Here is a 14,325-nt window from a genome sequence, read left to right as displayed (position 1 = left end):
GTCCGACTTTGGAAGTTCTCATTATAATGCTAGGGTTCCTTGACTACAGCCAGTCACAATTGAATTGTATATTTGTCATTATGAAGGCAGATGCCCTTGCCTACTGCTGTGCATATTATCTTGTCCGAGGATGTTGTTGAAGTCCATTATAGTTGTGGAGTTTTCATTATTATGAAATGTCCTCTTGTCTACTGCCAGTCTCAATCGATTTGGGGAGTGTTCATTACCAAAGCAAAGCCCCCTTTCCTACTTCCTGTCACATTTGAGTTGAAGGGTTTTCATAATAATGGCAGGCTGACTTGCATACTGCCATTCACACTCAACTTTAGGAGTTCTCACTCTAATGGCAGGCTCCCTTGCCTACACCTAGTCTCAATTGAATTCTACTACCATTAAAATTATGTTGTCCAAGGTTGTTGTTGAAGTGAAATGATTATATAAAACTTCCTTGTTAACTACATTTTTCATTCGGCCGTGTGGCTGCAGAATAGCAAGTCTGCCAGGAGATCTTACATGTAAACAGGCTACATATAACTGGCCTGTCATTGTCATATGTTACGTACACATTTAATGCGACCCCTTAGACTGATTCTGATGGTTCGGTCAGCTTCTGCTTCGAACGCTAGCGCTGTGCCACATCCAAGCAGTCATCTGGTGACGAATGAACGTACCATTTCCACTTCTATTATAACGTCTGATTTCAAAAAGTCATTGTTTAAGAAGCCTTTCTCATGGACAGTTGACATTTTTTTCTGATGACGCAGAGCACAGTTCTCGTGTACAGATAAGAAAGGGTTTGCACCTTGTCAATACTATTTATTGTAAGGATTGACGCAGAGCACAGTTCTCATGTACAGATAAGAAAGGGTTTCCACCTTGTCAGTACTAGTTATTGTAAGGATTAGCTTACAGTACCAGTTTCGGCCCTAAATGGCCATCATCAGCTGAACATAAATACCTTTACATATATGTCAAGCATTAAATGATATTGCCCTTTCTAAAGGGAGATGCCATGAGAAGCACCATATCTGAGTGTGTCCAAATCGGGCATATTAAGTGTAAATTAATTATATGTTATGATTTTGGCTTTCAGGTACTTGAGTCTGAAGCTGTCTTCTTTAGGACTAGAATTTGTCTGTGAAATCTAACCTAAGCTTAAATCTAAGTTACAAATACAATGAACACGTTAAAATACACAGTACATATTCAAATTCATTAAAATAATAAGTATAAAACACTTCATAGATTTGAATGTGTGTGTCTATCGTGTATCTTCATTCCCGTTTTTGAGTCCAAGGTTGTAAATAATTCAGTACTTGCGATCGTAGACGATGTTGTGGTTCTCTTAAGGATTCTTATTATTTACTTGAATGATGTCTTTATGTATATGTGTGATGAATAGCTTCCATTATTAACAAACACCGATTGTGTACACATAGGTATGTGCAGCTGTGAGTGGAGTCTTATTCCTTAAGTTTGGAAGCAGATGATCTTCGTCATTCGTGTGTTTTTTCTAGATGTTAAGTTGTTATGGTGGCTCCTTCCTCATCTATATCTGTGTGCTGATGTATAATTATCTGTGAAATATGAAATAAAGTGTAAGTAAGGAGTTATAAGCTGAAGAAGGAATGTGTGTGTCTCTCTCTCTCTCTTTCTCTCTCTCTCTCCGCGCGCTTGCTCAATATAACAGAAGAGTTTTACATATCCTTAGATCAATACGCCAATCCCAATTACAATATAAATAAAATTACAGAGAAAACTAATATTATATTCAATAAAGCCATCCCCGCCCTAAAAAATGACCATCTTAAAATAATCAACAAACAAAACATAACATACGCCATAGAACCGCCGAACGACACGCCCAGCTCCACCCCTACCCTCACAACAACAACAACTCTCCCTACCTCTCTGTTCACTCCCTTCGCAGCAGCGGACACACACTCAAGGCAAACGCAAAGTAGTACACACCAAGCTCTCAGATCGAACGCAACCCATCCACGACAACAACAACAAAAGTAAATACACATTTGTACCAGCGCACGCGCGCACACACACACACGGGCATTCCTTCAGCTTATAACTCCTTACTTACACATTATTTCATCTTTCACAGATAATTATACATCAGCACACAGATATAGATGAGGAAGGAGCCACCATAACAACTTAATATCTAGTAAAAACACACGAATGACCAAGATCATCTGCTTCCAAACTTAAGGAATAAGACTCCACTCACAGCTGCACATACCTCTGTCTACACAATCGGTATTTGCTAATAATGGAAGCTATTCATCACACATATATGTGAAGACCTCATTCAAGTAAATAATAAGAATCCTTAAGAGAACCACAACATCGTATACGATCGCAAGTACTGAATTATTTACAACCTTGGACTCAAAAACGGGAATGAAAATACACGATAGACACACACATTCAAATCTATGAAGTGTTTTATACTTCAAATTTTAATGAATTTGAATATGTACTGTGTATTTTAATGTGTTCATAGTATTTGTAACTTAGATTTAAGCTTAGGTTAGATTTCACAGACAAATTCTAGTCCTAAAGAAGATAGCTTTATACTCAAGTACCTGAAAGCTAAAATCATAACACACAATTTACACTTAATATGCCCAATTTGGACACACTCAGATATGGTGCTTCTCACGGCATCTCCCTTTAGAAAGGGCAATATCATTTAATGCTTGACATATATGTAAAGGTATTTATGTTCAGCTGATGATGGCCATTTAGGGCTGAAACCGGTACTGTAAGCTAATCCTTACAATAAATAGTATTGACAAGGTGGAAACCCTTTCTTATCTACATGTGTAATCTGTCAATACGGATATGAAACTCATAAATCAAGAGCACAGTTCTCTGCGAAACGTAAAGAATTTCACCTTATTTTCTTCACACGGCAAAAGCCCAAGAGCCTATAGAGTATCATGCCTATAAGTACGGGCCGTGAAAGCATCAATGGCAACATTAGGTAATTTTTATATTATAAACCACATTAAATATAATTATTGTTTTAAACAATACATTCTGATATAAATAATACATGAATTAGAACTCCAAACAACGAAATAAAATAGTAAATTGTTTTCCTTCTGTTCATTCAATTCAATTTCTTATATTATGTTTGCTGTTGCAGTTGTTTATGTATATATCTTTATTCTTGTACACTAGACCGAACATAAGTTAAATTATATCTTGGGGTAAGAAATAACAGTGATGAAGAATATGTGCATTTTTAAAATAATTTTTATGTTGCACAGACACAGATACGACTTGGGCGACGGTGGGATAGGAAAGGGCTAGGCATGGGAAGGAAGCGACCGTGGTCTTATTTAACGTACAGCCTCCCAGCATTTGCCTAGTGTGAAAATGGTAAACCACAGAAAACCACCTTCGGGGCTGATGACAGTGGGTTCAAACCCACTATCTCCTGAACGCAAGCTCACAGTTACGTGACCCAAACCGTGTGGCCATTCGCTCGGTAAATGCAAAATTAAGCTCTGTCTTTAGTTTGAAAAGAAATGTAATATAAGAATGAGTGAGAAAATTAAATAACGATTTATGTTCGTTGCGTTATGGATTCTTAGTGTTTTAGATTCATTTACATTTCAACAGAAAACTGAATACGGAATTCCCTCATTAAATGACATATTTCTATGATATAAAAACCAAATATTCTTTCCGGCTGCGAACAAAATCAAATACATGCCGCTATTGTGAATCAGCAAAATATCATTGACTCTGTCTGGGTCAAGAGAGCTTCTTGTACATGACAACAGATATCCAACAGCACTAAAAATTATTTCACTTCCTGCACTACATGCAGGAATAGAAAACATTTTTTATTCCACTATTTAAGTGGATAGTCGTCATCGATTGCAAGATATACTGCAGGTCAGCTTCGTGTTTGCCTCATCAGTTTCAGTATCGTGCCAATCTACAAATAATAATGATTTAATTCTTTGCTTGGTGACTAGAGAGTTATTACGATGTATGGACTAAAAAAGTACAACAAAAATGTGAATACATTATACTGTAACAAAATAAAACGTACACATGTGACTTATAGCCACACCATCACTGGGGGTGGGAATATCAGAGCACATTTTCTCTCTTCTTGGGAGAAAAATTTAGTTTACGAGGAAAAAACTACAGGAAAGTACCTACAGTATTTTGTGCACTTCTTCATACGATACTTTCCCTTGCAAGTACTGGAGTGCACGTCCTTTAAGTTTCCGAATCTTCTAGTAGCAAATGTAATAAAGATTTGTGCAGAAGAATGTTTATCTTAGTATAGAAATGTACTGTATATCTGTTTTCATAGGTGCCGAGTAACGTTTATTAAACATACCTTAGTGTCCTCATTCGTTGGTATACAGATATTTAAGCTTAAGAACCCACAGAACTAAATTTTTGTAGCACTGATTGTGATGTGATATTTTCCTAATTCCACATAAAGTTAATCAAAAATGTGTTTCGATACTATATTAAAACAATATGCGATACATGGGTAATGACTAGGGCCCAGATTTTTAGGTTTTAAACTATTTTATTCCTTGCTAGCTAACTGCAGTATTTTAACTTATCCATTTCATTACCATTGGAGTAAATTACTCAAATTTTACAAAACCTAAAAATGGCTAAAAATTTTATTAAAAAAAAAAAAAAAAGCTAGATGGGCTATTCAAGACAATATTACGTTATTTTGAAATACAAGTACCAAATATTAATGAAAGGAAATGATTTTTTAAAATAAAAATTACGCACAAATTTTGAAATGACTTCATGGTTCGGAACTGGAAGTGGTTTGTAAGTATAACTTGTGCGAGAGAAACGTGTTATGATACTATTCCACCAGGGTACAGCACAAATCAAGAAGCAGCCCCCTGGCGTTCATTGACCTATATCTAGCAGGTACAAGCCCGCCTAACTTGCCAGCTTCAGTGCATCTCTCATTGTGTAAGATCAACTAACACCAGCTACTGCGCTGTTCACTGTTTAGCTCTATACACGTTATTGATTGGCAGACTATAATTATCCCTATAAATCAATTATTGAAGGCAATTTCAGAAGCTTACGCATCTCAGAAGTAGCGATGCCTAAAGGCAAGTCATCTCTAATTTGGTTGATTCGCCAGTGGATTGGTAAAGATCCGGATTTCACTACAGATGGCAAAATTAAATTTTGTCAAGTCTACCAAAAGGAGGTAAGGAATTATTTAACATACCTCTAATAAAAAGAAATCCGCATTACTGTAAAGAAAAGCAAGTTTTATTGAAAATTATAAATGAGTTAACATAAATATTGTGGTTGAAAGCTCATAAGACGAATGATGCAGAGCAAATCTCGGATGAGTAATAGTACTCAGGAGTCCACCCAATATGAAAAGTTGAGAGAATAGTACATACCTTGTGTCTACAATAAACTATAATTATTTTATTTATGGTACTTATTTTTTCAGGTGGCATGTGACCAAAAATCACATTTTGTGGAGCACAAGGAATCTACATGACATATCAGCAATATTGCTACAAAAAAGGAGCAATTTTCCATCGTACCACCCACTAATTTCCAGTTTTCCTGGCACTTCAATGGCGGATAATTTTAATATCCGTTAATGTGAAGTGCTGGTTTCGGCTAACGTGCCATGGAATGTACTGCATAATCCTGTGTTGAAGACATTTCTTGAGGACATCAGTTACCATAAGGTACCAGATGAACCCACGTTGAGAAAAGGTTATTTGGAAAAACTGATCGAGAAAACTATCGAAGATATAAGAGGTGATCATTACATCTGGCTTTCGGTGGGCGAGACCACAGATAGTTGTGGTCGTTATATCGCAAACGTTGTGGTAGGTAAATTTGATGCCACAGAGCCTGGTAAACCTCATTTTATACTCTGCAAGATGCTGGAAGAAACGAACCATAGCACCATAGCTTGCACCGTCCAAGATGCTCTTCACATTCTTTGGCCAAGAGAAAAACAGGACCGAGCTCGATAGCTGCAGTCGCTTAAGTGCGGCCAGTATCCAGTATTCGGGAGATAGTAGGTTCGAACCCCACTGTCGGCAGCCCTGAAAATGGTTTTCCGTGGTTTCCCATTTTCACACCAAACAAATGCTGGGGCTGTACCTTAATTAAGGCCACGGCCGCTTCCTTCCCACTCGTAGCCTTTCCCTGTCCCATCGTCGCCATAAGACCTATCTGTGTCGGTGCGACGTAAAGCAACTAGCAAAAAAAAGAAAAAGAAAAAAAGAAAAACAGGATGACAAGTTTTTAACTTCTTTTGAGTGACAGTGCTGCATATATGATGAAAGCTGGTGAAGTATTGAAGAGTTTCTACCCTAACATGCTGCATGTAACTTGCATAGCCTATGGCTTACACAGGTTGGCTGAAGAGGTTAGAAATAATTTTCCAGGAGTAAACAGTATTGCTTCTTCTGTGAAAAAGGTGTTTCTTAAAGCTCCTAGCCACATTCTCACATTCAAGGAAATGTTGCCTCAAACTCATCTTCCTCCCGAACCTGTCATCACTCGTTGGGGGACATAGCTCAATGCAGCCATATACTACGCCAATCACTTTGAAGACATTAAAAATGTTATAAATTCTTTTGATGTTGATTAGGCACTCTGCATAGAGAAGGCTAAAACAGCTCTCACGAACAAGAACACTTGTTTCACTTGCCTTCATTAGGGCACACCTTGCTGATCTTCCTGCAGCTATTGAGCATGTTGAGTCGGCATCGTTGCCATTAAAATATGCAATAGAAGTTGTGGACTCCATTTCAAAGAAGGAAATACCAGGACCAATGGGTGCAACCTATTTACTCAAGCTCACCAAAATTCTACAGCAGAACCCTGGATTTTCAACAATGAAGAATGTTTCTGCAATACTTCGGGGAGAAGAAGTTATTTATTTATTTATTTATTATTGACTTGTTTTATATGGCGTGGCTCAGGCTATGAAGCCTGCTGTTATGCCAAACCATCTCATATGTACTACATTGTACAAACTACAGAGTAGTTACTGACGAGGTATCATGGGGTCTGAAGGCTATTACTTCAATGAGGTTTGCTCCAATGACTTCTTGTTGTGTGGAGCATACATTTTCCTGCTATAAGAATATTTTGAGAGATGACAGAAAAAAATTTTTCTCTGCAAAATCTGGAAATGTGCTTAGTTGTACAATGTAACAGCAAGTGAAAACTGTGTTCTGTGCTTCTGAAAATGTTTGTTTCTGGATGCATTGGAAGTGACAAAAATTTAACCTACATGAACCATTTATTGTATTTGTGCATAATTATTCTTTATTATTTTTTTAATACAGTTGGTATTATGTGTTTGAAGTGCTTTCATTAAGCCATTCTGTCCCATATTTAGAGAATATTTTGAAATAAGTGGTATAGTTTTGTACTAGAGTGGCGTGAATGTTACAATAAAGTACAAAAACGTTTGAATAGTATAACTTTAGTAATGGTGAAATTATTACTAAAAACTATTTCAGTGGGATAAAACACAAAAAAACAAACTATTTTGAACTATTAAAAAAACTGAAATGTGATTTTTAAGAACCTAACAAATCCGGGACATAGTAATGACGGTAAGGTTGAAGGGTTTTCAATAAATTTGATCCTCAGTCGGACATGAAACAGATGTCGTGTAAGTTCCGACTCTGTTCCCAGTTCGATGAGCTTGTCTTTGATTTCCTCTCTGATATTTTCTCCAGTTTCTTCTCTTGTCTGGGAAAATGGATGTCACTAAGACGAGGCTTTTCATTGTCCATTTGGGATCAACCTAATGAGCGTCTTCGCACTTACTTCAGCGGTCTTTGTTTGTGTTATGTGAGATGGTTTTAGGAGGAGGTAGAATATTATCCCTATTTACTCTTCCACATTGTGAACAAATATTTACTAGTTCTTGGGACATCTCAAGAAAGCTGTCACCTGACACAACACTGAAAGGACGTAAATCAGAATTGCACATTTTTACACATTTCAGCGTAAGCAACTTTTCTGTGTTCTGTCGACATGTACTATACAAATGGTTGACCACAATGGTGATGTTATCGATTTTACATCCCTCTAACGTGTGACCTCAGATGTGGTGTAGTAAGCTTATATGTTAGCAATGAAGAACATTGTTAACAGGATACATGCATCGCCTGCTTAACATCATGATTAATAGCAATAGAAAACTTTTCCCATACATCACTTTTGAAACCTACTAGCTTCCTTAAACTGTATTCGTGACTTAGAAGTTTATCCTTCACCACCTCTTTCATTTCCCGTTCGATGTTGACTAGGCAACTATCAACTTGTTTGCTCATCACGAACATTACTCGTTCCCAGTTGGCTGGTGAGCAAAAAAGTCTTGCACACACTCCATCTAGTGGTGCACTAGTCAACGAACTGATCCCTTGCTCACGCTCGAGCGAAACAGGACAATGCAGGGCTCTAATGGAGAACAAACTCTGCTGATGAATATTGTACTCATACTATTCCCCGAGTACTGGGCTGCCTCTTCCGCCATCTCAGCCGTTCCAAAGTCCATCTTCTCCACTTTAGATTCCATGAGGTCTTCACTTGTAACACAGCTGGGACCCTTACCAGATAATACATACCGGGTCAGTGTCCTCCGGGACTCACATAGACAGGGATATAACTCCCTGGGCAAGGCTGCCTCCAAAGAAGGTCCCTACGTATTACCTGGGAAGTATAGTATAAGGGGAAATTTACATAAACTAAAGAATTTACCTTGTAAGTAATTTTTTTGTTAGTGGTGGAAGACTAGGATTGTGGATGCCCCCATTTTGCGAGATGACGAGCAGTCAGTAGACCTTATTATCCATTTTTATGAGGAATAGAGATTTGCTTTATCGTGCTTAAAAGACGAGTTTTTATTTCCGTTTGTTTTTATTTCTTTTCTTATTATAAACTTGTATTCTATTGCCTATGTTTTTATCTATCTTCGTATATTTTTAAAATATGATTCCAGCTTTTAAGTTGAATAAAATATATGATTTTACTTTTATGCCAGTAACTTATTCAGTTTACATTTTACTCTGTTTGTAATCATGTTATAGGAAAATTGTGAATTAGATCCACTGATTATTTTAAATTCATAATCATTTTCCTCATTATCAATTTTAAAATCCTAGTCAGTGGGTAAATTACAAATTTTAATATTTTATTTCATTTTGTCTCATCTTGTACCATCGGGGCTGATGACCTAGATGTTAGGCTCGTTTACACGACGACGACCGGGCGAGTTGGCCGTGCGCGTAGAGGCGCGCGGCTGTGAGCTTGCATCCGGGAGATAGTAGGTTCGAATCCCACTATCGGCAGCCCTGAAGATGGTTTTCCGTGGTTTCCCATTTTCACACCAGGCAAATGCTGGGGCTGTACCTTAATTAAGGCCACGGCCGCTTCCTTCCAACTCCTAGGCCTTTCCTATCCCATCGTCGCCATAAGACCTATCTGTGTCGGTGCGACGTAAAAGCCCCTAGCAAAAAAAAAAAAAAAAAAAAACACAACGATGACAACAACAACAACAACCACCATTATCATAGGATCATGGACATTACATAGAATAAGAAAAGGAACCCAACGGCTTTTCATATATTTGTAGTGGAAAAGGAAGAAATGCGTGTACAAGTGCTGGGCTGAGTGGCTCCGACGGTAAGCCGCTGGTCTTCTGAGCTCAAGTTGGCGGGTTCGATCCTGGCCCAGTCCAGTGTAGTTGAAGGTGCTGAAGGTGCTCAAATACATCTGCCTCATGTCAGTAGATTTACCAGCACATAAAAGAACTCCAGCGGGACACAATTCTGGCACCTCTGCATCGTTGAAAGCCGTAAAAGCTGTTAGTGGGTCGTAAAATCAATAGCATTATTATATTTTGTTAAGAAGGAAGCCATATTTTTCACTGCCAACTCAATTAATGTAAATTTAAAGCTTTTCAGTCTCTTGAACACTAATTATAACACCTAGGCTTATAATACTGTAACATACCTGTAACAACAATAATAGTGTGATTGCAATGATTGTGAATATTTATGATTCATGTGATAGTTCCAAATATTACACTTGTACGGAAGAGTTTTCTTTTTTTAATAGTGTGGTTGTCTGGTTTTTAATTTACTTTTTTACAGGTATGTTATAGTGTTATAGGTGTTATACTTTCAGTGTTCAATAGACTCATAAGTTTTAAAGTTATAGTATACATCAGAGACAGGAAGCAGAATGTGAACACACACAAAGGATGACCATCATGGGAAGCTAAAGTGGGCCAAGGAAACAGTATAAATGTAAAACGAGGACAAACATAAAAATACAAAAGGTTGTTGCAAACTCCACATCTTCAGATTGCTCTTTTCAGCAATCCCAATTTTTCCAGATGTATTTTTTTGCAGTCCATTTGTATATGTTTGTATCATCCATCCTAGCTTCCGGTTTTAGCTCTGTATTAATATTCGGACTAAACTACAGTTGTATGATGTTGAGGGAAAGTAATTTTTTTGCTTTTTGGGAAAACAATAATTTTGAGATGTTCCTTTAAAGGCAAAGCGTGAATCATCTGTCTGTTTAGTGTCATTGAGTAACATTAAGTTTGGAATTTATCGCAGTGGTTTAAGTTATTAATGTAGATCTACTGTAGTACAAATTCATTATGCATTAACTTACTTCTTAGAAGATACATTCCAAATAAATCTCTTTTGTTTTAATAGTGTTGTGTGTGTTCCAAGTTCACAATATGTCTGGAGCTGTTATTGTTTTAGTATGGAATATCAACTATGATTGATTTGATAGTTCCACATATTACACCTGTATAGAAGAGCTTATATTTGAATCACAGTGAAGAGAAATATTGGAGAACATGTAGTGAAGTACTGTCCTGTAAATATGAGCATAATTTTAGATTTTTAAATGGAAAAATATGAAAAAACTTTAGGAAATGCAGAATCCTCAAGCATTCTGTGTGGAAACTATGAAGTATTGCTTCATTTCAGCTCTGGTGTAAAAATATGGTAGCAACACCAACTTCTGATTTCTAACATTTTAAAGAAATTATTGGTATATTTATATGATCCCTTATAATTCCTTGGCAGGTCTGCATATGTATGGAAGATGCAGCTACTCAGTTGTTGGCCAAAGAGGAGCTGGTGAGTGTAGCTCACCTGTTGCTTTTTCTTTTGGTCTGTGCATGTTTATTTTAGTGCAGTATATCTAGCCTTTATTCCACAGCAAAGGTCTGTTTGCAGTGTTTATCTCCGGTCTGGCACATGGCTTGCAACTGGTCCTGAATTCTTGCTTTTAGATTGTAAAAGGAAGGTAAACTTGTCTCAAGTATACTTAGTCAGATATTAGAGATTGGATTAACCTCCTTGTGTATGCACCTTTTTAAATCATTTGTATGTATAAGTTACAAGCATGTGTGATGCTGAAGTATGTGCCTCTGTAAACTAACATTAAAAATTGCCAACTATCCTGCATGTCTCAGGATGGTCCTTCTAGAAAGGATACTTCAGAGAATGAAGGAGCCTTCCTTGTATATTTTAAGCTGCTGATCACCCATATATCATATTTATATTCTTGTGGTAGTTTACAGGACTAGGACAAATCGCTTGTTAGAAGACTCCATTATTCTTACCTTTGTGCACGTCTTATGAGTAAGAATTCAGTATAATTAAAATCTTAATATATGCTCTTTTTTTTCTTAGTTCTTTCCTTTCAATCCTAATATATGCTCCTTTTATTTTCTTAGTTCTTTCCTTTCTTTAGTAATAAATATATTTTCTTTATTGCTCTTATTTAAATTTTATTGCTATTGGAGAACACAAGGTATAAACTTGGAGACATTTCACTGAGTGAGTGGGTGCACAGTTTGGGTCATATAGCTGTCAGCTCGTATTTGGGAAATAGTGGGTTCGAACCCAATTGTCGGCAGCCCTGAAGATGGTTTTTCGTCGTTTCTCATTTTCGCACCAGGCAAATGCTGGATCTGTACCTTAATTCAGGCCACGACTGCTTCTTTCCTGCTCCTAGCCCTATTCTATCCCATCATCGTTTTATAAGACCTATCTCTGTTGGTGTGATAAAAAGGAAATTGTAAAAAAAAAAAAAAAAAGAAGAGAGAGAGATTTCACAGAGGCCATTTAGTTTTGAGTTTTACAGTCTTCGTGTACAGTAACATAATGTCACCAGAACATGTATATTTGATTGTGCTGGATATGTTATGTTACGAGGTGTGTTCAAAAAAAGACCGAACTGTGGCTAGAAAAACTTTATTATGTAGCTTACATCATTTCACAGACTGTCCCCTTCAAAATAGTCCCCTGCACTATCAACAGCGTGTTGCCAACGTTTCTTCCACTTTTGGAATGCTTCCTGGAATGCACTTTCTTTGATGGCGCGAAGTTGCCTCGTCGCATTCTCCTTGATCTCTTCAATGTCTTGGAAACGATGTCCTTTCAAGGTGGTTTTCAATTTGGGGAATAAGAAAAAGTCTGCTGGAGCCAAGTCGGGAGAATAGGGCGGATGGGGCACAACAGGAATTTGGTGTTTTGCCAGATAACTGCGGACCGAGAGAGAGGCATGTGCTGGCGCATTGTCATGGTGCAACATCCAGGATTTGTTTTCCCACAGTTCAGGCCTCTTCCTGCGCACAGCATCTCTCAAATGCGTTAAAACATTCTGGTACAGTTCTTTGTTCACTGTCTGGCCTCGGGGTACAAACTCGTGATGGACAATGCCTTTCCAATCAAAAAACACAATCAGCATCACCTTGATGTTTGAACGACTCATTCGTGCTTTTTTCGGTCGAGGAGAACCTTTCCCCACCCACTGTGATGATTGCCTTTTGGTTTCGACATCGTAACCGTACACCCACGTCTCATCTCCAGTGATGATGTTCTTCAGGAAGTTGTCATCAGCATCTGCGTTAGCAAGCATTTCCTGACTGATGCTGACTCGGTTCTCTTTTTGATCGTCAGTCAGCAAACGAGGGACAAATTTAGCACCGACGCGCTGCATCTGAAGTTTTTCGGTTAAAATTGCATGACATGATCCTACGCTGATGCACACCTGATCAGCAACCTCTCGGACTGTCAAACGACAATTTCCACGAATCACTTCGAACTCTCTCGACATGGCGGTCGTCTGTTGATGTGGAAGGTCGCCCAGGCCTAGGGTCTTCAGTGACAGACGTTCTACCGTCTTTGAAACGTTTAAACCACTCGTAGCATTGTGTACGACTCATGCATTCCTCCCCGTATGCTAGCTTCAACATTTCAAATGTTTCCACAAACGTTTTCCCAACTTTGAAGCAGAACTTCACGCACACGCGTTGTTCCTCAAGCTGTTTCATTATAGAATTCGTCGAACATGTGACACACGCAATCACTTCAGAGGCTCTAACTCAACTGATAATGCAGGCAATGGAATGCGGAAAGCAGCGGTCTGTTGTCAGAAGTTGCCGCTAGGCGCCGTCACAGGCACAACTCGCTCAATGTTGCGGTTTGCGCGCAATTTACAAAGTTCGGTCTTTTTTTGAACACACTTCGTATAATACAAAACATTTCTAGTCTGGCCAGGAGTGATTCTGCTATGGTAATGGGGTAGACCGCACTGCCAGCAACTCGACTCTAAATGTTGGGCAGCTTAATAACCTGACTTCCTAAGGGAGCCGATGGCAATGGACAGATGAGCTTTCTTAGAAAGGCGATGATTCGTCAGTGAAGGAAATGTCACTGATAATCTTCTAGTGGCATCTGTTCCCTATGTTAAGGACAGCCTCTTACATTAACCCGTAGAGCGGGGCTTGCGGCTCCAGACGCGCGACTGTTTTTATTTTTTTCTTATCTCCAATATTAGGCGCGAGCTTTGAAACTTTCCTCACATGCTTTGGAAGGTGCTGCCATCTCTATGATTTTTTTTAACTACGTAGTAAGAATGGTATTACGACAGGGAATCCCCTATCTGTTTCGTTCGTATTTGTTCAGTGCAAAAATCGCTTAAGCGCCGCATCACGTTCAGCCCATGCATTCGTCAGTAGACCGCATGACTGGCCCTGCGCTGTACTAAGTTCGCGATAAACAGAAGCTTCAGTGTGTTCCTTTTGCGTTTTTGAAATGTGTTAGAGTTTTATTTTGTTTTATATCGTATTACAGTATGTTTAAAAGGGCGAGGGATATTCAAAGTGATTGTACTATTCGTGATATCCTTGAAAATAGCGAAGATGAAAGTTGTAGTGACTTCAGCTCGGAAAGTGACGAATCTCCGTTATTAGTAAATATTCCG

At 38.2% G+C, this 14,325-nt stretch overlaps 1 protein-coding gene across 5 annotated transcripts in view; it reads left to right on the top strand.

The window, feature by feature from the left end:
* The window catches only part of LOC136864136 (ubiquitin carboxyl-terminal hydrolase MINDY-2), a 424,681-nt gene that overhangs the window by 153,619 nt on the left and 256,737 nt on the right, over nt 1-14,325 (top strand). For 4 of the 5 annotated variants that reach the window (XM_067140761.2, XM_067140760.2, XM_067140762.2 and 1 more), the window contains one exon: nt 11,136-11,189. The exons of the other annotated variant lie outside the window; for it this stretch is intronic. In XM_067140761.2, coding sequence (XP_066996862.2) covers nt 11,136-11,189 — 54 coding nt within the window. The remainder of the gene's footprint in view (nt 1-11,135; nt 11,190-14,325) is intronic. 5 annotated transcript variants of the gene reach the window in all.

The sequence above is a fragment of the Anabrus simplex genome, chromosome 2 (assembly GCF_040414725.1).
Source record: "Anabrus simplex isolate iqAnaSimp1 chromosome 2, ASM4041472v1, whole genome shotgun sequence".
Lineage (NCBI taxonomy): Eukaryota > Metazoa > Arthropoda > Insecta > Orthoptera > Tettigoniidae > Anabrus > Anabrus simplex.
This window is presented reverse-complemented; position numbering and strand designations above follow the sequence as displayed.